The following is a 21,938-nucleotide window of genomic DNA, read 5'->3' as shown; positions in this document are numbered from 1 at the left end:
TGCTTTGTGCTTTCTGGGTTTTGTCTGTTTAATTTGTTGTTGTTTTTCCCCAATATAAACTTTTTTTTTTTTTTTAAACCCAACCTTATTTTGGCTAAGGGGAAAGGGATTTACTTTCATTTGGGTGAAGACAGGACAGACTAAAGGTCCCTAGAGGTTAGTGGTTCAGGTTCTAACCACACAACACTGATGAATGGAAAGGGAGATGTAGGGAGAAGTGAAAAACCCTGGGCAACAGCAGAGCATGCTTCCCTTCCCACCAAGCTCTCAAATACAAGTCTGGAGATTCAATAAAAAAGATCATTCCATGATAGAGAAGACAGAAAGCTGTAACTCTTTTTAATGTTTAACTTTTCTTTGTAAAAAACTTATTAAAAAAACTTAAATGGTCAGTTAAAGTTAAAAATCTATTGCTGCACAATATAACTGATTAAAAGATTTCCAGATCTCTTGACTCCAAGAGATCTCTTTCCACCCTGACCTTTCATTTCTTATAGATCTCACACTTCCAGATTTCTCTTTAGCAAACACGATCTGAAATCATTTGTAGGTAATCAACACTTTAAGCATATGGAGGCTCTGGCTGAGGCAGCAGAGTCCTGGGAGACTGAACACTGGGAGACTCAGTGTCCCCCACAGAAATCCAGACCCGGGCTCAGCCCAACACCGCCAGGGCTCCTGCACAGGACCTATGTGGCGAACCTGAGCTCGATCTTCCCCGCCAGTCCTCCTGGTCACTCCTGAGGGCTGCCGACCCTCCAGAGTGTGGCTCTCCTTCTAAAAGCTGGAGCTTCATTCCACTTTGATTCTCATCAGCTCCCATCTTCCTCCTCCACAGAGTTTCAGAACGAAGGAATGAAACTACAAGAGACCACCACCACACGGAGATCAGGTTGCCCTGGCCACTGGCACAGGAGGCCACTCAGTTCTCTCTGCTACTGCTACTCCCTGTTTTGAGGAGCCTCTGGCTCTGGCCAGGCTCAGCCTTTGGGTTCTCTCTCCTCCTTAGGCCATCCTTGTGAGCACAGGTACCTTCTCAAGGCTCTGCCGATGTCCCACACTGATGAACGTCATCCCCAGCTGCTGGCCGATGCGATAGAGCTCGTTCTCCACCTCCTCTGTCAGGGCACTGGTGGCTTCATCAAGCACTGGGGGCAGAGCACAGAGGAAGAGATCAAAGCCCTGCCCTCTGCTGCTGCTGCTTCTCCTCCCACCCACACTCAACCCCGGCTGGGACCCAGGGGAGGCTGAAAGCTGCTCTGGCTTCCAGAAGCCCTGCCTCAGGGAGAAGGATGGGTCAGAGGAGCAGAGGGCCAGACTCTGTGAGGGAATCGCCTGTAAGCAGCTGCATGAAATCTCTCAGCTTCTACAGATAAGCATCAGCCACTTCCTGGGACCACTCAATCCAGGGAATCCCAGTCCCCCGCAAGAAGGTCAGTCTTTGGAAAAGTCCACACCCATCTCCCTGCCAGGCACAGCTTGGCAGGAGAGGAGGATGGGTGCCCATTCATTTGATGGTGGAGCCAGAAGAGCATAAAATTACAACCCTTCAAGGTTGGCTCTTGGCTCCAGCTGCTGCCAGGCAAAAAGCTTATGAGCTGGGCATGGTGGTTCATGCCTGTAATCCCAGCAATTTGGGAGGCCAATGCGGGAGGATGGCCTGAGTCCAGGAGCTCCAGACCAGTCTGGGAAACACAGCATGACCCTGTCTTTACAAAACTAAAAATAAAAAAATTAGCAGGGTGTGGTGGCACATGCCTGTAGTCTCAGCTACTCAGGAGGCTGAGGTGGGAGGATCACTCAAGCCTGGGATTTCCAGGCTGCACTGAGCCATGACTGTGCCACTGTACTCCAGCCTGGGTGACAGAGTGAGACTCTGTCTCAAAAAAAAAAGAGAAAAGAAAGCTTATGAGCAGGCAGTACAGCATATTCAGTGTTACTCTGAAGATGCCAAGCACTGTTTACAAGGGCAGGGCCTGCTGTCCTCTCCAGCAGGGAACTCGGAGAAGCCCAGTCATGCACAGGTGTGCCTGGGTGCCCGTGAACACATGCTGCTACACCCCTGAGTGCAGACAACACATGCATGTGCAGCCACAAGGCAGACCTTACCTGCGTACTTCGGTTGCAGGTAGAAGAGTCGGGCAAAGGAGAGCCGTTGCATCTCCCCTGGGGACAGAACATCATACCTGAGGAAAGGGAGGGGAGAGGACTGCTGGAAGAGGAAGGATATAGCTTAGCTTTTACCTAGAATGGTCTGGGTGGGAAGAGGTTTCTCTGTAGAGAGGTGAGCCCCAGGAGATAGAAGCCCCTCCCCTTTCAACCATAGGCCTACAGCCCTCACAGAGTGAGGCAAAACTCTGTTCCCAAGGACATAAACTTGCACCCGATTGACCAGCCAAACATCTGGACTTTGGGGTCAGGAGCCGTTCCATTCCTTGACAGGGACCCTGAAACCAATGGTCTTTATGGTGGAGCTATCTCTGAAGCACCCAAGCTCTGTTCTTACCAGTTCCAGTCCACCTGCTGGTCCAGACCCTCTGTCCTTGCCACCAAGTTGGACTGTAACAGACCCAGAGGGCACGATGTCCATGAAATGGCCAGCCCTGCTACCTGCCATCATGGGGAACCTCCCTCACTCCCCAGCACGCGCACACACACATCTCTAAGACAAACATATGCCCCAGTGGCATACCAAGGTGGGGGGCTGTGGGACAGTCTGCCCCAGCCAGAGAGGAATATATTCTACCAATGACGCTGTTTAGACTTGCTGGAGTATGGTGATAACAAAAAAGCAAACTGCCTTTGTCAGTCCTATTCTTGTTTTAAAATTCTCCAGTGAGAAGGCCGGGCGCGGTGGCTCAAGCCTGTAATCCCAGCACTTTGGGAGGCCGAGACGGGTGGATCACGAGGTCAGGAGATCGAGACCATCCTGGCTAACACGGTGAAACCCCGTCTCTACTAAAAAAATACAAAAAAATTAGCCGGGCGAGGTGGCGGGCGCCTGTAGTCCCAGCTACTCGGGAGGCTGAGGCAGGAGAATGGCGGGAACCCGGGAGGCGGAGCTTGCAGTGAGCCAAGATCGCGCCACTGCACTCCAGCCCGGGCGACAGAGCGAGACTCCGTCTCAAAAAAAAAAAAAAAAAAAAAAAAAATTCTCCAGTGAGAGCACTACCCGCTTCCTGCCTAAACCTGGCCAACAGCACACACTGTCAATTGATACTCCCATTCTCCACCCCAGGTTCAGACTTCCAGTCCTGGGCCCAGGCACAGCAGGGCCAGCACCTGCCTACCTGTAGCTGGTGCTCCCAGGTGGGCTTGGGTCCTGAGGGTCCCTGCCCCCACTTACCAGGCCTGCCAATTCCAAGAACCTCAAGATCCTCTCATCATCAGCAGAACCTGCACAACAGAGAAGCCTTCTGCAAAAAGCCAGAGCCTCCTGGCTGGTCAAAACAGACAGGGCAAGGCTGGGCACAGTGGCTTACGCCTGTAATCCCAGCACTTTGGAAGGCCGAGGTGGGTGGATCACAAGGTCAAGAGATGGAGACCACCCTGGCCAACATGGTGAAACCCTGTCTCTATTAAATATACAAAAATTAGGCAGGCATGGTGGCATGCGCCTGTAGTACCAGCTACTTAAGAGGCTGAGGCAGGAGAATTGCTTGAACCCAGGAGGTGGAGGTTGCAGTGAGCTGAGATCACACTACTGCACTCCAGTCTGGGTGACAGAGTGAAACTGCATCTCAAAAAATAAAAAAAAGAATAGACAGGGCACATGGCAGGGGTGGGGGCCCCAGAATGCTGGGTGAAGCCTCTGAAGTCACAGGTTGCAGCCCTTGGTAAGGGAAGGGGTGGGTGAAGGAAGGCATCACTTCCCTTGTCCCAATGGGCGTCTCTCCTTAAGGACGGAAAGACAGAATGAGGTGAGATCTGGGTGCAGACCCCCGAACAGTCAAAGGAAGACAGGAGTCCCTCTTCCTTCAATCAGCGGCCTGGCTGGGGCCTCTCCCAAAGGGCACAGGTGAGGTCACAGTCAGGTAGAGCAGGGACAACTGTGACAGAAGGAGAGGACATGACCTGAGGAGGACCAGCTCACCTGAGTCGGGGTAGACCTCCTTCAGGGGATATATCACCTGAGAAAAGAAAAAAACCACACCAGCCTAGGAGGAGGGAGAGCAAGAGATGGAGCTGCACACAGCCCACCCTCCCTCCAGAACCCACTGGAACCTCCCAAGGAGGAGAGGTGGGAACGCCTGGCCCGGGTCAGATGGGAGAGGCTCTGGCCCGCAGACATCAGGGCAAGGTCCCTACAACCTTCAGAAGTGTGTTTAGTGGGAAGAGTGGAACAGCCTCCTGAGGGCAGGGGCCCCACAAACCCACCTCGGGTGTTTATGCGTGTGATATCTGGCGTGAGTCCTTGCCCCATTTACCTGCCTCAGGAGCTGCTCTGAGTAGTGGGCCCAATCCATGGATGTGAATACAAGGTTCTTAGAGCCAGCAGGTCCCAGGCTCGGGCCACTTTACTACCTCACCTTTTGCCCTGACTCTAGGGCCTGAGACCTGTCACAGTGCCAAAGGTCCCAGCTGTGGGCGGGTGGGGCTGAGGAGGGAGGAGTGGGCCCCCTGAACTAGGCTGACCTGCTCCCGAAGGGTCCCGTCAGTGAAGAATGGCTTTTGTGGCAGGAATAGCACCCCATGGGGCCCAAAGTCCGTCAGCATCTGCACTGAGCCTGCAGAGCCCACAGAAACCTTCATTGTGAGATCTCCCAGAAGAGGCAACTGCCTGTCTCCTCTCTTCCTTGTTCCCCAACAGAAAAGAATGGATTCTACTACACTGTCTCCACCCTCACTCCACCCCTAGGGCCCAGGCTGGGTCAGAGGGAGGGAGGGCCTGGCTCTCACCCCGTGTACTTGTCCAGAGGCCGCCCAGAACCCGGAGCAAGGAGGTCTTGCCAGTGCCCGTGTTGCCTGTGATGAGCAGGCTCTGTCCCTCGGAGATCTTTAGGCTCAGATCCTTGATTAGGGGTTTGTCAGAGGAGGGGGCAGAGATGGAGACCCGCTCAAGGAGAAATGCTGTGTCTGCTGGCTCTGCCGCTGGCCACCCTGAGGCTCTGTGTCAGAGAAGAGAGGGGACGTGAGGAAGATGGGCAGGGTCAGTATTGCTGTGGGGGAGGCACTTCTCCCGGGAGCCACCACCTGTGGATTGTTATGGGCTGACTTGCATCCTCCCAAAATCCCAGCCCCCAGTGCCTCAGAATGTAACCACATTTGGAGGCAGGGTCTTCTTCTTTTTTTTTTTTTTTTGAGAGAAACTCTTGCTCTTGTCACCCAGGCTTGAGTGCAGTGGTGCAATCTCGGCTCACTGCAACCTTCGCCTCCTGGGTTCAAGTGATTTTCCTGTCCCAGCTTCCTGAGTAGCTGGATTACAGGTGCCCACCACTGCGTCCATATTTTTAGTAGACACAGGGTTTCGCTATGTTGGCCAGTCTGGTCTTGAACTTGTGACTTCAGGTGATCCGCCCACCTCAGCCTCCCAAAGTGGTGAGATTATAGGTGGAAGCTTCTGTGCCCGGCTGGAGGCAGGGTCTTTAAAGAGATGATGTTAACATGAAGCTGTTAGGGCGGGACCCTAATCCACTATGACTGGTGTCCTTTGAAGACAGAGGTGGCAGGGACATGCATACACAGAGGAAAGGCCACATGACGACACAGCAACAAGGTGGCCATCTACAAGCCAAGGAGTGGCCTCAGAAGAAACCAACCCTACTGACAACTTGATCGTGGACCATTAAGCATCCGGAATTGTGAAAAAATTAATTTCTAGTGTTTAAGCTACCCGGCTTGGGGTATTCTGTCACGGCAGCCTGAGCACATTAATACAGGGGTAGGGGTGGAACTTCTACTCTGTGCCTGGGTGGACAAAGCCCCTTATGGGACTGATCTTAATCAGTCTAACGCCCATGAATCTCAAATATCATCACAGATGAGGACACTAAGAGTCAGGTGGCTAAGTAACTGCCCAGGTCACAGAGCGGTAGAATTAGAGGTCATCTAATTCTAATGCTGGTGGGTCTTCATGGTGTCACAGTATGACCAGAGTACTAATAACAAGAATGGGAGTGGTTAAAGCTAAACGGTTCTGGAGTTTCAGGCTCTGCATGGATGCCTGGCAACCCACAGAACAGCAATTCCAGTTTCCTACAGACCCTCCTTTATGCCTAGCCTCTGAACTCATGGTTGCATGAAGCTTTCATTTGGAACAGAAGCAAGAGTTAAGGCATCAACTCCTAAGAAAAGCAAGTTGAGTGTAGGCCCTGGAATTCAGATTGATTTTTGAAAGCTTATGATGTGGCCACTGTCCAAGCACTTTCCAGAGATGATGATATCTAATCCTTACAACAAGTGAAGGAAGGTTCCATTATGACCTCCTTTTCAGACATGAAGAAACAGAACAGTTGGGGGCCGGGCGCGGTGGCTCAAGCCTGTAATCCCAGCACTTTGGGAGGCTGAGATGGGCGGATCACGAGGTCAGGAGATCGAGACAGGCTTGACTAACACGGTGAAACCCCGTCTCTACTAAAAAAATACAAAAAACTAGCCGGGCGAGGTGGCGGGCGCCTGTAGTCCCAGCTACTCATGAGGCTGAGGCAGGAGAATGGCACAGACCCGGGAGGCGGAGCTTGTAGTGAGCTGAGATCCGGCCACTGCACTCCAGCCTGGGCGACAGAGCTAGACTCCGTCTCAAAAAAAAAAAAAGGAAACAGAACAGTTAGGTAATCTGCCCAAGGAAAGTGTGGAGAGCAAACAAATCCTGAATGCACAGAAACATTACAGATCCACACAGATACACGAATACAGACATCTCTGGGGCTAAGTGAGGTGGGAGAACAAAGACAGATATGCCCCAAGGAAAGGGGCAGGGAAAGGACTCAGTGGGAGGAGGAAGCACAGGAAGAGGAGGACACTGCAGATTCCTGTTATCTCAGGCAGAAGGTGTGTGTACTTTGCTTCCATTAGCTGGGGGAATGGTGTAAATTAACACAACAGATGCCGGAACAGCAACATCGACTGTGAACTTACATGTGCCTGGCATTCCATTTCCATCTACTCCTCACAACTCTGCTGCCCTGGGAAAACTCTGGGAAAGGGCAGGGCTCCAGGGTAACCCAAGCCAGGTAATGCCAGAGCCTGAAGCCTCAACTACTGCTCTGCCAGCCCACTACTCACTTGTCCAAGCCCCACTCGCTCTCGCCTAGGATCTCACAGTCCTGCGACTTCAGGGACATGTCCAGCAGCGTCTCCCGAAGTTGCCCAATCCTAAGCAAGAAAAGAAAATCTGAGGCAGGGTCTGGGGGCCAGGTGAAGGCGAATTCCTTTTCCTATCTCACACCCACGAGTACATGGTATGTCTCTGTTCCTTTTTTCACTCAGCCACTTATTCCAGCAGCACACACTCTGCTCAGGAGCCAGAGGGGTGGGACCCAGCCTCACCTGTGCGTGTAGCCAGCCACATCCGAGAGCGTCGTGGACAGGTCGATGAGCTGGGTGAAGCAGCTGATGAGGTAGATGCACACAAAGGCATTCTGGACAGGATGGGGAGTGGTCAAGCAGGTCTTGACTCCAGCCCACAGGCACTGGACCAAAGGACGGAGGGGGGACAGCATGAGGGGTCACCAAAAGGGAGTCTCACCTTGCTGACCAGGGTGCTAAGCTCTGCAGGACTCAGGTCTCCATAGACCCCGCTGAAAATGGGGATTGCGATGACAACGTAACTCAGGATGCTGCCCAGATAGTCAAAGGTGTTGATGCCGACTGTAGAAGACAGATGCGTGAGACACCCAGGAACCATCCACATGCCCTGCAGGGGACACAACCCTAAGATAGGGCCACATGCCTTCCCTGGATCCTCATTCTCTTGAGGATACTCACAGAAAGGCAACAGCCCCCGGCCCCCGGTGAATTCCTTCATCACGGCATATTTATCCTTGCAGACAGGAGGTAGACAGGTGTGGGAAGGGAAGCAGACCAGTCCAACCCCATGGTTCCCACTTCCCTGGGCCCCCTCGCCTACTGTACAGCCAGAGCTCCTTGGACATCAGCTCCCTCTGGGTCTGAAGGAGTATCTGCAGCCTGCGGTCTGTCCTCATGTGCTCCACATGCCCAGCTCTGACAAGGAAAGGCTGGGATGTCCACAGGGCTGGAGAGGTTCTGCCAGGTTGGGGGGCCCCTGTCCCATATCACACCCTCCTTTAGAAACCAAGGCCATCCAAATGGTCTTGGTCTCAAGCTCTGTCTACCACTAGCACCCATTCACGGCTTCAGTCATGCCTTATAGTATTGTCTGTGTGAAGAACATAAACTCTAGAGTTGGGCAGACCTGGTTCAAATCCTGGCTCTGGCCAGTTACTAGCTGGGTGACACAGGCAGGCTACTTAAGCCTCCAAGCCTCAGTTTTTTCATCTATAAAATAGAGCCACTAATACCTATGTAATAAGTTAGAGTGAAAATTAAAAGTTTCTAAATATAAAATGCCAAGCCCTCAATAAATATAAGGGGCCCTCAATAAATAAAAACTATTGTTAAATAAACATACACAAAGCAGTCACTAGGTGTATCAGGCACTGCACTAGTTAGCTAGTGCAATAAAGAGATAAGAAAATTATCTCTGTCTTTGAGGAGCTCTCAGTCCAGAGGGCAGGCAGGCACACTGCATTCTTCATTCGGAATCAGGAGTACTAAGTGTGCCCTCAGGGCCATGGCAGCAGATGGGCTTAGCCATTAAGGGAGTCTGGGAAAGCTCTCCAGAGGAGGTGATCCGGGGTTTCAAGGATGGGAAGAAATTCGCTAAGGCAGAAAAGGTGGAGGGAGGAGAGAGGGGGCCTTTCAGATTTTGCACAGAGGCCACAGAAGAATTCATCTGAAACTCTAAGAACTAACCTGCCTTCCCAGAGCTTCATGAGCAGAGGTTACAGAATCCAAAAGCAACTTTTCTTTTCTTTTTTTTTTTGGGATGGAGTCTTGCTCTGTTACCCAGGCTGGAGTGCAATGGCAGGACCTCCGCTTACTGCAACCTCAACCTCCCGGGTTCATGCGATTCTCCTGCCTCAGCCTCCCAAGTGCTGGGATTACAGGTGCCCACCACTACGCCCAGCTAATTTTTTGTATTTTTAGTAGAGATAGGGTTTCACTATGTTGGCCAGGCTGGTCTCGAACTCTTGACTTCAGGCAATCCACCTGCCTCAGTCTCCCAAAGCGCTGGGATTATAGGCGTGAGCCATGCCCAGCCTCCAAAAGCAATTTTTTTTACACACCCAGCCCTGCCCACCTCACAATCCCACCCCAGTGCAGAGTCGCAGTATTCTTGGTGCCCTCAAGTGGTGGAGTTGCAAACTGCAGCAGAGACTGAGGAGCAAAGGTCCCAGGGCTATCAGATCCACCCCAACTACAGGTGAGCCGAGGAGTAGCTTCCACTTAAACGCAAACCTCCGCCTACACAATCCTAATGCTGATTTCAGAGGCCTCACTAAGGCAGAGCACAGGGACTGGCGCTGGCACCGGAGGGAAGGGATGGGATTTCATGCTGCTGCTGCTCCTGCTACTGCTGTCAGGAGACCAGACGCTTGGCTCCATTAGACAGCATTGTGAGGAGGTCTCCTGGTTTTCTGAGAAGCTCCCGTTCCATCCCACACTACAGAGACAAAGGATCAGGCCCGGACCTCAGACTGGCAAGAAAGCTTCTTAACAGACAGAAGAGCAGAGGCAGAGGGATGTCTTACAGTCACCAGCAAGAGGACGAGGCATTCATTCATTTGACAATTTCAGGCCCTATGCTAGGCCACTAAGACTAAAGCTGGCCACAATAAGGAACCACCAACTTCAGAAGCAAACCCCTGTACCTTAGGACGAGGCAGACAAGGGCAGGGGGAGGTAGAGGGAGAGGGTCACAGCCAAGTGTGACAACACTCAGCCCCTGAGCTCGGTGGTGGTGGGAGAGTTGTAGGATTCATCTTTCCTTCTCCACTCTCAGCTCTGGCAAGGCAGAAGGGGAACCATCTCTCCAGACTCACCTGTAGAAAGCGGCAGGCTCCGCATTCACCCGAATCTGCATGTGCTTGAACCTGGGCGGACCAAAGGGAAATGTGTGCTGACCACAGGGAGTACTGGCCCCACTCCTGTTGGAGTCCTGGATCAAGAAGACCCCCGCCAAGTGGAGCCCAGCTCTGCCTGAAAACTGTGGCTGCCTCAGTCTGACCCTTTCCTGGACTGTTACTGGGTAGAAAACCCCGGGGCTAGGGGGTGTGGCAGGAGCTCTGCAGAGACAGGGCTGCCCCTCAGCTTTCTGCAGAGAGGACGGGGGTATTCCTGCTCACAGCATCTCCTCCTCCCAGGGCCTGGCCTGAAGGAGGGGGACAAGAAGCACAGGGTAGGCGCTGGATCCATCGGCTGCTACGCCCAACTGATCCAAGACAGGGTGGTTACGCCAGGGCAGTGAGAAGGCTAAGAGATGACAATGATGATGGTGATGGCCAGCCAGACACGGTTCTCAGTCCTTCTCAGGTATGATCTCATTAATCCTCCCAATCCTCTTGGTAGGCAACGGTACCATTTCCACTTTGGAGACAAGAACATTGAAGCCTGGAGAGGTTAAAGACCTCTCCAAGATCACACAGCTAGTAACTGGCACAGCTAGGATTTGAACTTAGGCAGTCTTACTCCACATCCCCTTCTTTAACCATTATGCCCCAGCCCAGAAACCTCAGGTGAGGGAGACACACCTAAAATCTCCCTCCAGCTTCTCCTGATGCACCAGCTTCGTCACAATGGGGCCCATCAAAGTTTTGTTCACCATGGTCCCCAGGATGAAATACCCAAAGATGCTCACAGGCCCGAGCCAGCCTGTGCTGAAATAGAGAGAGGGAGAGAGGGTGTGGGGTGCCACCTATCCCCACAGGCCTCAGCCCTTATTCCTATACCCTCTTGGGTAGCCCCTGTCAATCTGAGTAGCCCACTGGGCCGTCTGCTCCTATGTGGGAGCATCTGGCATGAGCTGTCAGAGCCAGGATACCTGTGACACTGCAACAACACAGGGCCAAAGGAAGGGCAGGGGCCTGAGCACAGGGGATGGGAAGACTCCCTAAGGTTTAGGTGGGAGAGAAGGGAAATAAGCTTCTCTTGGACCTTGACGTGGGAGAGCTGAGGACTCTCTGGAAACACCAGGCTGGGGAGGAGGGAGACTTCACCTTTGGAAGCACTGGTAAGTATAGTAGACGAGGATGAATGGGGAGACGATCAGCTTGCTGGCCATGCTGCTGAGCTGCCGGCAGAATCGCTCCACATCCTGGCTGATGCGCTGGTCCCTGGAGCCAATGACACAGAGTAGCTGGACCCAGGGAGATGGGCCCAAAGGTGGAGAGAGCAAGACACTTTCACATCACCTCTGCTCCTGACCTTGCCTCGCAGTACTGTGAGCACTGACCCTGTGGGAAGAGGGAACCAGACAAGGCTGGTTGCCTAGGGGCAACTAAATCCTGGGGCCTTTAAACAGGGTTTTAGAGAGTTGCACCTTACGGTGCCTCAGTTAATCCCCTGAAAAAGCGGGAACTGAAAGGTCCAGCACCCAGGGGTCTGAGCCAGCTCTGAGCAGAGCCAAAGAAAAACTTGAAGGTAGATGAGCTGCTTTTTTTGGATGATGAAGAAAACTATCCCCTTTATCTCAATCTTCCCAAATTTCTCTTATATAAACCCTACCCTGGCCCCTGTAGTTATCTGGCTGTGAAAGCTCCAGGCTGTGAGGCATACCTGTAGTACCAGCTACTCCGGGGGCAAAGGCAGGATGGAAGCCACAGCCATCAGAAAGGGGCCTAGAAGTTAGGTAGCAGCAGCAGCCTCCCAGGCATCTTTGCACCAAAGCTCAGCTTGAGCTGAGAGGCACCCCAGGCAACAAAGTGCTTGCTAGGAAGGCGGTAAGTGAGGGGATGGGTGTGAAGGAGACCCCATATGTCTCATCTCACCACTAGGGCTATACTGCTTCCTATTTCCAATGAGCGACGTGACCTTGGGCAAGTCACCTGCAATCTCTGGGCTTCAGCTTCCTCATCTGTAAAATAACAATAGCTAACTTACAGTGGAACACTTGCTATGTGTCAGGCACTGTACATGTGCATTATATGAATGATATCATTTCATCCTCACTACATCCTTTGAGATAGGAACTATTATCATCCTCATTTTACAGAAGGGGAACCTGGGGCTTGGTGACTTTAAGAGCTATAAGCTGAGTGGTGATAGAATGGGATTTGAATCCTAGACTGAGTCCTGGATAGCGGTATTTTTTTTACTGATGAAAATCTAAGAGCTAGTTTTTCTAGCAAGGACATTTTCTTTAGAGGGTGCCTTACTGGAAGACTAAGATATAAAAAATGAAAAGGACAAAAGGAAGCTGCTCCTGACATTTTTTTTTAAGAGGTGGGGGTTTCTGCTATGCTGCCTAGGCTAGAGTACAGTGGCTATTCCCAAGCGTGCTCACGGTGTGCTACTGCTGGACTCAAGTGATCCTCCTGCCTCAGCCTCCTAAGTTGTTGGGACTACAGGTGCATGCCACTGCACCTGGCAGGCTCCTTTTTAGCAGCCTGCAGCTTCTCCAGGGGTCCTCTGCAGGGCACCCTCCCCCATGACTCTGGGCAGCAGCATTTGAAAACAACTGTAGACATCTCCATGGGGTCTGCCGCCAGGAGTCTCCAGGGCTAGGCCAGATGGAAAGGACCACACAGAGTATAGAAAGGACTGAGTTGGGGCACCTACGGGTTATCGATGTCATCCCGCAGCACATTGAGGGTGTAGTACACACGGCCCCGGAAGTAGAGGCAGTGGAGGTGCTCAGTGAGGTCCTTCCTCCAGCTCACATACAGCAGGTTGCAGGTGAACTGATCAAAGCTCTTCAGCTGTGCAGTGGGGGAAGCAAGCGGAAGGGAGAGATGGCTTCCTGAAAATCTCAGCTCAAAGCTCATGGCTGGCAAGAGCCTCCACTGACCCATCCCAGCCTACTCTGACTCTGATTACTCTGTCCACTCAGCTCTTTTCTTGTTTAAATCATCAAGTCATGAGACTTGCCCTTCCTCACTCACTGACTCACATGTTCATTCCTGCACCAAAGTTTTCTTTTTTTTTGAGACGGAGTTTTACTCTTGTTGCCCAGGCTGGAGTGCAATGGCGTGATCTTGGCTCACCACAACCTCCGCCTCCCAGTTTCAAGCGATTCTCCTGCCTCACCCTCCTGAGTAGCTGGGATTACAGGCAGGTGCCACCATGCCCAGCTAATTTTGTATTTTTCGTAGAGACGGGGTTTCTCCATGTTGGTCAGGCTGGTCTGGAATTCCTGACCTCAGGTGATCTGCCCGCCTCGGCCTCCCAAAGTGCTGGGATTACAGGCGTGAGCCACCACGCCCGGCCTCCTTCACCAAACATTAAAGGGCTTACCAGAGGCAAGACCCTCAAGCCTCTTTCTACACTGTGTTATTTTGAGAGTAGATGAGCTTCTGAAAACTGGAGACCATATTGTCGATTCCATTTAGTTCTTACTCCTTTGTCCCCCAAGCTTGGGACAGAGATTTGTATGCATAGGTGCTTACTGAACGAAGACCCAACAAAAGTGGCCACGGTATGACGAGAAGTGGCTTCCCAAAAAAAAACAGGTGGTACAGCCTGGCAGAGAGCATTAGGCTTGAGTTCTGGCAGAGCCTTGAGTCTGCCAGACTCATTTACCACTTCCAGAGCAACTATGTGCTAAGCGCTAGGGACATCATGAACTCACAGTTTAGCCAGAAAACAATTACAAGGGTGTAAGGAGTGTTACAACAGAGGTAAACTCAAGGAATTAGTTAAGTACAGAAAAAGGGTAGAGTTTGGTGGAGGCGACACAAAGGAGAAAGCTGAGGAAGACCTGAAAGAGGTGACAACGGAGGGATGATGAAAAGTGAGCAGGCGGTAGCCCCCTACTGAATGAGGGGTAGGGGAGGGGGCCATTGTGCAAGAAAGCACCAGTTCAAAGGCTGGGAGGTGTGACATGGTGCCAGGATAAGTCACAGCCTCGGTCCCACAGAGGAGGAGCAGCAGCTCTGGCTGCCGAGCCCAGTTTTAATGAGCTGCCGGAAACAAGAGTTCTAGGAAGGAAAGGGGCAATGATCAGTTCTGCTAAATGCTGATTTAAACCAGAACCTGTGGCCTGGGCCCAGGAGTTGAAACATCTGAGGAATCGGCCGGGCGCGGTGGCTCAAGCCTGTAATCCCAGCACTTTGGGAGGCCGAGACGGGTGGATCACGAGGTCAGGAGATCGAGACTATCCTGGCTAACACGGTGAAACCCCGTCTCTACTAAAAATACAAAAAACTAGCTGGGTGTGGTGGCGGGCGCCTGTAGTCTCAGCCACTTGGGAGGCTGAGGCGGGAGAATGGCGTGAACCTGGGAGGCGGAGCTTGCAGTGAGCCGAGATCACGCCACACTGCACTCCAGCCTGGGAGACACAGCGAGACTCCGTCTCAAAAAAAAAAAAAAAAAAGAAACATCTGAGGAATCAATTCCACGTGGGCCAGTAGCAAGATCAATGTGCTTAATAAGGGCAACTATGCCTTTAGTTCCCAGAAAAGGGAGGAAACACACCCCTATAGCTTGCTTCCTGCTTCCTGGAGGCTAAGTCCCACTAGGCATTACAATCACACTGGACTGGAGAGGAAGAGAGACACAGAGTGAGGGAAAGATCTTACCGTGGAGTTCAGAACAATGAGCATGACAGCCAGGAATGTCAGAGCCTTAAACCCTTCCAAGTCTTTGTTTCCCAGGACACCATAGTACTGACTGGGGATCAAGCCAACTTGGTAGATCACCAATTGTTCTGAAAGGAGGGAGAGGAGTAAGAAATCAGTGATGAGGGGTTAAAAAGAAGTGAGGCTTCTTCCTGAGTCCCTGCCTCACCAGCACCCCAAAGAGATGAAAAGGGGCTGGGCACGGTGGCTCACGCCTGTAATCCCACCACTTTGGGAGGCTGAGGAGGGTGTATCACCTGAGGTCAGGAGTTCGAGATCAGCCTGGCCAAGATGGTGAAACCCTGTCTCTACTAAAAAATACAAAGATTAGCCGGGCGTGGTGATGGGTGCTTGTAATCCCAGCTACTCTGGAAGCTGAGGCAGGAGAATCGCTTGAACCAGGAAGGCAGAGGTTGCAGTGAGCTGAGATCGTGCCACTGCACTCCAGCCTGGGGCAACGAGAGAGAAATTCTGTCTCAGAAAAAAAAAAAAAAGATGGAAAGGGACCCCAAACAAGAGCTCCCCTCTCTCCTCTAGTCTGGGCTCACTCGCTCACCCAGTAGGGTCAGGCACAAAAGGGTCAGGAACATCAAGGCATTCTGTGATGACCAAGAAGGAAACAAAACCTTCAGTATCTGCAGGAACCGCTGGAGAAATTGCAGATCCAACCTCGGCCTGAAGAGAAGGTGGGGAGGCAGAGAAAAGCCCAAGATGTAATTAAGCCTTAGGAAGCAGTTATTAAGCGTATCCACATTGTTCTGCAAAGGGTCCAGGCCATGCAGAAAGAATGGTTTCCAAATGCTGAAGATGGTAGGCTGGGAACAGACCATGGATACAAAGCAAATTCTTTGGCCAAGCATAGTGGCTCATGCCTGTAATCCAAGCACTTTGGGAGGCCGAGGCAAGAGGATTGCTTGAGGCCAGGAGTTTGAGACCAGCCTGGCCAACATGGTGAAACCCCATCTCTACTAAAAACACAAAATCAGTTGGGCATGGTGGCACACGCCTGTAATCCCAGCTATTTGGGAGGCTGAGGCAGGAGAATCGCATGAACCCAAGAGGCAGAAGTTGAAGTGAGCTGAGATCATGCCACTGCACTTTAGCCTGGGCAACAGAGCGAGACTCCATCTCAAAAAACAAAACTGGTACTGGCAGATGATGTGATCATTTACACAGGAAACAAGCAAATTGACAGACAAACTGTTGAAAATAAAGAGTTTACCAATGTCATTAGATATACAAATATCAATAGTGTTCTTCTATACCAGCAATAATCAATTATAAAATATAAAGAAAATAAGTAAAAAACCTACAGAAAAACTATCAAATATCCAGGAGTTAACTTTTACATATTGGCCGGGTGCAGTGTCTCACGCCTGTAATCCCAGCACTTTGGGAGGCTGAGGCGGGTGGACTACCTGAGCTCAGGAGTCCGAGACCTCCCTGGGCAACATAGTGAAATCCCATCTCTACTAAAATACAAAAAATTAGCCGGGCGTGGCAGCATGCGCCTGTAGTCCCAGCTACTCCGGAGGCTGAGACAGGAGAATTGCTAGAACCCTTGAGGCAGAGGTTTCAGTGAGCTGAGATGGCACCACTGCACTCCAGCCTGGGTGACAAAGCGAGACTCCGTCTCTTAAAAAAACAAATAAATAAAATAACATATTAGACATTTTAGAGGGAAAATGAAAAGCTCTATTGTAGGACATGAAAGAAGACCTAGAAAGACAGGCCTGGCTTGACCCATCATTATGAAGACCTCAGTTCTTTCTTTCTTTTCTTTTTTTGAGATGGAGTCTCCCTCTGTTGCCTAGGCTGGAGTGCAGTGGTGTGGTCTCAGGTCACTGCACCCTCCTCCTCCCAGGTTCAAGCGATTCTCCTGCCTCAGCCTCCCAAGTAGCTGGGATTACAGGTGCCTGCCACCACCCCTGGCTAATTTTTTATATTTTTAGTAGAGACAGGGTTTCACCATGTTGGCCAGGCTGGTCTCAAACTCATGATCTGCCCGCCTCAGCCTCCCAAAGCACTGGGATTACAGGCATGACCCACCGCGTCCAGCCCAAAGACCTCAGTTCTAACAAAAGCAGTCTATAGGTCGGGCGTGGTGACTTACGTCTGTAATCCCAGTACTTTGGGAGGCCCAGAGAGGCGGATCACTTGAGCCCAGGAGTTTGAGACCACCCTGGGCATCATGGCAAAACTCTGTCTCTACAAAAAATACAAGAATTAGTCGGGCATGGTGGCGCACACCTATAGTCCCAGCTACTCAGAGGGCTGAGGCAAGAGGATTGCTTGAGCCCAGGAAGTCAAGGCTGCAGTGAACAGAAATCTTGCCACTGCACTCCAGCCTGGGTGATAGAGCAAGACCCTGTCTCAAAAAAAGCAAAAAACAAAAGCAATCTATAAATTCGTTGTAATACCAATCAAAAGCAGGACTTCTCTGAGGAACTTTGTATGGAAATATAAAAGGTCCCTAGCTTAGGGCAATTATGAAAAACAGGAGAGGAGGAGGAAGAGACCCAAACCATCAGGTTATTAAGACATATCAAATTACAGCGCTAGAATAATACTACAGTATTAACACAAGAACAAAAAGACCAACAGGACAGACAAAAAAAACCCTACAAAAACCACGCACAAAAAACCCACAGAACAAACACCTATGTTCACATAGGCACACAATAGAGGTTACAACACAAGAAAGGACACATTAATACTAATAACTGCCAGCACTTATGAAGCATGCACTATGTGCCCTATTCTAAATGTTTTACATGTGTAATTCATTTAATGGCCATGACCCTAGGAAATAGGGACTATATTTTATATTATGGATGAGGAACGGAGGCAAAAAGGGGTGAAGTAACTTGTCTTGTGTCACCCACCTGGTGAGTGGCAGCCTTAGAGCTTGAACACAGTCAACCTGCTCCAAGAATCTGCACTCTTGACTATGCTATACAGCTTCTCTAATTTTTAACTAATTAATTAGTTATTAATTGGGTCAGGTGTGGTGGTAATCGAAAACAGTGGAAAAAATCTTAGGTCATTATCTCAAACCATTTACAAAAATAAACTTAAGGCCTGGAGCAATGGCTCATGCTTGTAATCCCAACACTCTGGGAGGCCGAGGTGGGCGGATCACCTGAGGTCAGGAGTTCGAGACCAGTCTGACCAACATGGTGAAACCCCATCTCTACTAAAAATACAAAATTAGCCAGGCCTGGTGGCACATGCCTGTAATCCCAGCTACTTGGGAGGCTGAGGCAGGAGAACTGCTTGAACTCGGGAGGCAGAAGTTGCAGTGAGCCGAGATTGTGCCATTGCAACAAGAACCTGGGCAACAAGAGCGAAACTCCGTCCCCAAAAGAAAAAAAAAAAAACCTTAAAAAACTACAAATGGATTAAAAATCTAAATGTGAAAAGTAACAATATTATGTTAGTAGAAAGAAATGTAGAAAAATATCTTAATGAAGGTACCTTAAAAACCTATACAAGGGAAATTGATGAATTTAACTTCATTAGAGTTAAATGTTTTTATTCAACACAGTGCCATAGATTAAGTTAAAAGACTTGGAGGTGGTATCTGCAGAGTGCAAAACCAACAAGGACTTTAAATCTCTTTTTTTTTTTTTTTTTGAGACGGAGTTTTGCTCATTGCCCAGACTGGAGTGCAATGGCGCGATCTCGGCTCACTGCAACCTCCACCTCCCCGGTTCAAGAGATTCTCCTGTCTCAGCCTCCTGACAAGCTGCGATTACAGGCGCATGTCTCTACACCCGGCTATTTTTGTATTTTTAGTAGAGACAGGGTTTCATCATATTGGTCAGGCTGGTCTCGAACTCCTGACCTCAGGTGATCTGCCTGCCTCGGCCTCCCAAAGTGCTGGGATTACAGGTGCGAGCCACAGTGCCTGGCCTAAAATCTTTTTTTTTTTTTTTTTTTTTTTGAGACAAGGTCTTGCTCTGTTGCCCAGGCTGCAGTGGTGCAATCTCAGCTCGGGGCAACCTCTGCCTCCCGGGTTCAAGCGATTCTCCCACCTCAGCCTCTTTAGTGGCTGGGAGTACGGACGTGCGTCAACACGCTCAGCTAATTTTTGTATTTTTGGTAGAGATGGGGTTTCACCATGTTGCCCAGACTGGTCTGGAACTCCTGGACTCCAGTGGTGCAACCACCTCAGCCTCCCAAAGTGCTAGAATGACAAGTGTGAGCCACCGGGCATGGCCAGGATGTAATATCTAGAGCCTACAAGAATTCCTGCAAGCCAGGAACATAGGAAATCCATAGAGAAGTGGGAAAGGATATAAACAGGCGATTCAAAAAAGGGAAAACCCACATGTTTAATAAACACATGAAAATGCAGGCTGGGCGCAGTGGCTCACGTCTGTAATCCCTGCACTTTGGGAGGCCGAGACGGGTGGATCACCTGAGGTACGGAGTTCGCGACCAGACTGGTCAACCCCCCGTCTTTACTAAAATACAAAAAATTAGCTGGGTATAGTGGCGCACGCCTGTAATCCCAGCTACTCAGGAGGCTGAGGCAGAAGAATCGCTTGAACCCGAGAGGCGGAGGTTGCAGTGAGCCGAGATCGTGCCACTGTACTCCAGCCCAGGCAACAAGAGCAAAACTCTGTCTCAAAAAAAAAAAAAAAGAAAGAAAGAAATTAAGAAAGAAAGAAAGAAAGAAAATGTACACGATGGGATACCACCTTACACCCACCAGACTGATAAACATTACAAAACCTGGCCGGGCGCGGTGGCTCAAGCCTGTAATCCCAGCACTTTGGGAGGCCGAGACGGGTGGATCACGAGGTCAGGAGATCGAGACCATCCTGGCTAACACGGTGAAACCCTGTCTCTACTAAAAAATACAAAAAACTAGCCGGGCGAGGTGGCGGGCGCCTGTAGTCCCAGCTACTCGGGAGGCTGAGGCAGGAGAATGACGTGAACCTGGGAGGCGGAGCTTGCAGTGAGCTGAGATCCGGCCACTGCACTCCAGCCTGGGCAACAGAGCGAGACTCCGTCTCAAACAAACAAACAAAAACCAAAAAAGACAACATTACAAAACCAACCACCACTGGACGATGGAGGGATACTGGGAAACAGGAAGCTTTAGGTACTATCCGTCGTGAAGTATAAACTGGTGTGACCATTCCAAAGAACAATCCAGCAAAATTAGCTATGACCAGGACCCAACTCTGGGGTGGATACCCAGAGAAATGCACCAATATCCACAAGGAGACAACTGCCAGAATATTCATGACAGTGTGGCCTCTAGGGTGTTAATATTAGAAAAAACTCTAGATGGCCGGGTGCGGTGGCTCAAGCCTGTAATCCCAGCACTTTGGGAGGCCGAGACGGGCGGATCACGAGGTCAGGAAATCAAGACCATCCTGGCTAACAAGGTGAAACCCCGTCTCTACTAAAAAATACAGAAAACTGGCCGGGCGCGGTGGCTCAAGCCTGTAATCCCAGCACTTTGGGAGGCCGAGACGGGCGGATCACGAGGTCAGGAGATCGAGACCATCCTGGCTGACACTGTGAAACCCCGTCTCTACTAAAAACTACAAAAAACTAGCCGGGCGAGGTGGCGGGCGCCTGTAGTCCCAGCTACTCGGGAGGCTGAGGCAGGAGAATGGCGTAAACCCGGGAGGTGGAGCTTGCAGTGAGCTGAGATCCGGCCACTGCACTCCAGCCTGGGCGACAGAGCGAGATTCCGTCTCAAAAAAAAAAAAAAAAAAAAAAAAAAAAAGAAAAGAAAAGAAAAGAAAAAAAAGAAAAAAATCTAGGTATCCCCCACTAGGGGAATAAGTCTATGCACATAGCAGCACTCAGAAGTGAAAACGAGATGACTAGCACGGATGGACTCAAAAACACAACGTTGGGAAAAAAGGTTTAAAGAAAAATCACAGCATATTATCTAGGAATTCGAAACCACTATATAGATTTCAAAGTAACACGTGCACAAATTTACACAAGTTGGACCGTAAAGCCACTTATATAACACACCAGAGTGGCTGTCTGAAAAGGGGAGTGAAAGGGGTCTGGGAATAGGAACGAAGAGAGGAAGTGATAAAATAAACAAGGAGCCTTGCATTGGCCCACAGGGTGTCAAGAACTGAGAAGGATTAACTCAATTTTGTGCACCTGAGGTTCTTTTTTCAAAAAAAGAAAGCCAGTTGCGAGAGAGAGGGTCCCACACCGGGTGCAGGAGATGGCACAAGTCCAGCCAAGAACCGAGGGGGCCGCGGCCGGTGCGGAACGGCCTCGAGCCGCGGGAGGGCGGACGCCCCTTCAAGAGCTCCTCTTTCTCTCAGAAGTCGTGGGTGCGAGACGGAGGCGCCAGGGCGTCGGACGACGCACGGTGGGCAGGAAAGCCCATTCCCCACAGCCCCGATCTCCTGCTCCCAAACCTCCTCCCCGACCGCCCTGCTTACCTGGAGCCAGCTCCGGGCGCTGGCCCCGGGACCGCCATGACCTGAGACCCGAGGGACTCTGGAACCCGGCGGCCCCGAGTTCAGCACTGGGCAGAGTCCGGGGAAACGGGGCGGGGCGGGGGGGGGGCGGGGGGGGGCGGCGGGGCTGGGGGGGGCGGCGGGGGCGGGGACCACAGAGACGGCGGCGGATAGAGAGGAAGGCGCGGGAGACGCGGCCTCTCCCGGAAGCGACCGACGTCTCTAAACGTACCAGAGAGTGGACTCGTCTGACCCGGCGGCTACAGCGCCCCCATCTTTTCTGGGAGGCTTCCCTTTTGACAATAGGTCGCCGAGAGTGTAACTACCTTATGGCAAGTATTTTAGATTCTGAGTATAATAGATGTTTTATATATTCTCCCAGAGGAGCCAGCATGATCTTTAAAAAAGTATAAATTAGGCTTCCAGCTGGGCGCGGTGGCTCACTCCTGCAATCCCAGCACTTTGGGAGGCCAAGGCGGGAGGATCGCTTGAGCCCAGGAGTTCGAGACCAGCCTGGGCAACATGGCAAGACCCCGCCTTTACAAAAGATAAAAGATAAAAACATTAGCCGGGGATGGTGGCGAGCGCCTGTGGTCCGAGCTACTCTGGAGGCTGAGGCAGGAGAATCACTTGGGCTCGGAAGGTCAAGGCTGCAGTGAGCCGTGATTGTGCCACTGCACTCCAGCCTGGG

At 51.1% G+C, this 21,938-nt stretch overlaps 1 protein-coding gene across 14 annotated transcripts; it reads right to left on the bottom strand.

The window, feature by feature from the left end:
• Positions 1–308: 308 nt before the first annotated feature.
• Positions 309–21,354, bottom strand: LOC105495800 (ATP binding cassette subfamily D member 4). Of its 14 annotated transcripts, none has more exons than XM_011765592.2 (19): positions 21,230–21,354; positions 15,352–15,470; positions 14,757–14,884; positions 12,799–12,938; positions 11,238–11,354; positions 10,773–10,898; positions 10,065–10,115; positions 8,069–8,163; positions 7,688–7,809; positions 7,489–7,580; positions 7,225–7,314; positions 4,900–5,108; positions 4,636–4,727; positions 4,094–4,130; positions 3,347–3,396; positions 2,507–2,559; positions 2,110–2,186; positions 1,033–1,148; positions 309–861 (listed from the first exon to the last, which is right to left on the bottom strand). In XM_011765592.2, exons 1-19 carry the CDS (start codon positions 21,265–21,267, stop codon positions 793–795), a joined length of 1,821 nt encoding a protein of 606 aa, XP_011763894.2. In that variant the 5' UTR covers positions 21,268–21,354; the 3' UTR covers positions 309–792. The 14 variants fall into 14 exon arrangements, with proteins under 14 accessions (XP_011763894.2, XP_070955955.1, XP_024653033.2 ...); XM_071099854.1 differs by lacking the exon at positions 12,799–12,938 and adding an exon at positions 11,446–11,474; XM_024797265.2 differs by lacking the exon at positions 10,773–10,898.
• Positions 21,355–21,938: the final 584 nt, after the last annotated feature.

Source organism: Macaca nemestrina, chromosome 7 (assembly GCF_043159975.1).
Source record: "Macaca nemestrina isolate mMacNem1 chromosome 7, mMacNem.hap1, whole genome shotgun sequence".
Taxonomy (NCBI): Eukaryota; Metazoa; Chordata; class Mammalia; order Primates; family Cercopithecidae; genus Macaca; species Macaca nemestrina.
Note: the sequence above shows the minus strand (reverse complement) of the source record. Positions and strands in the feature narration are given on the sequence as shown.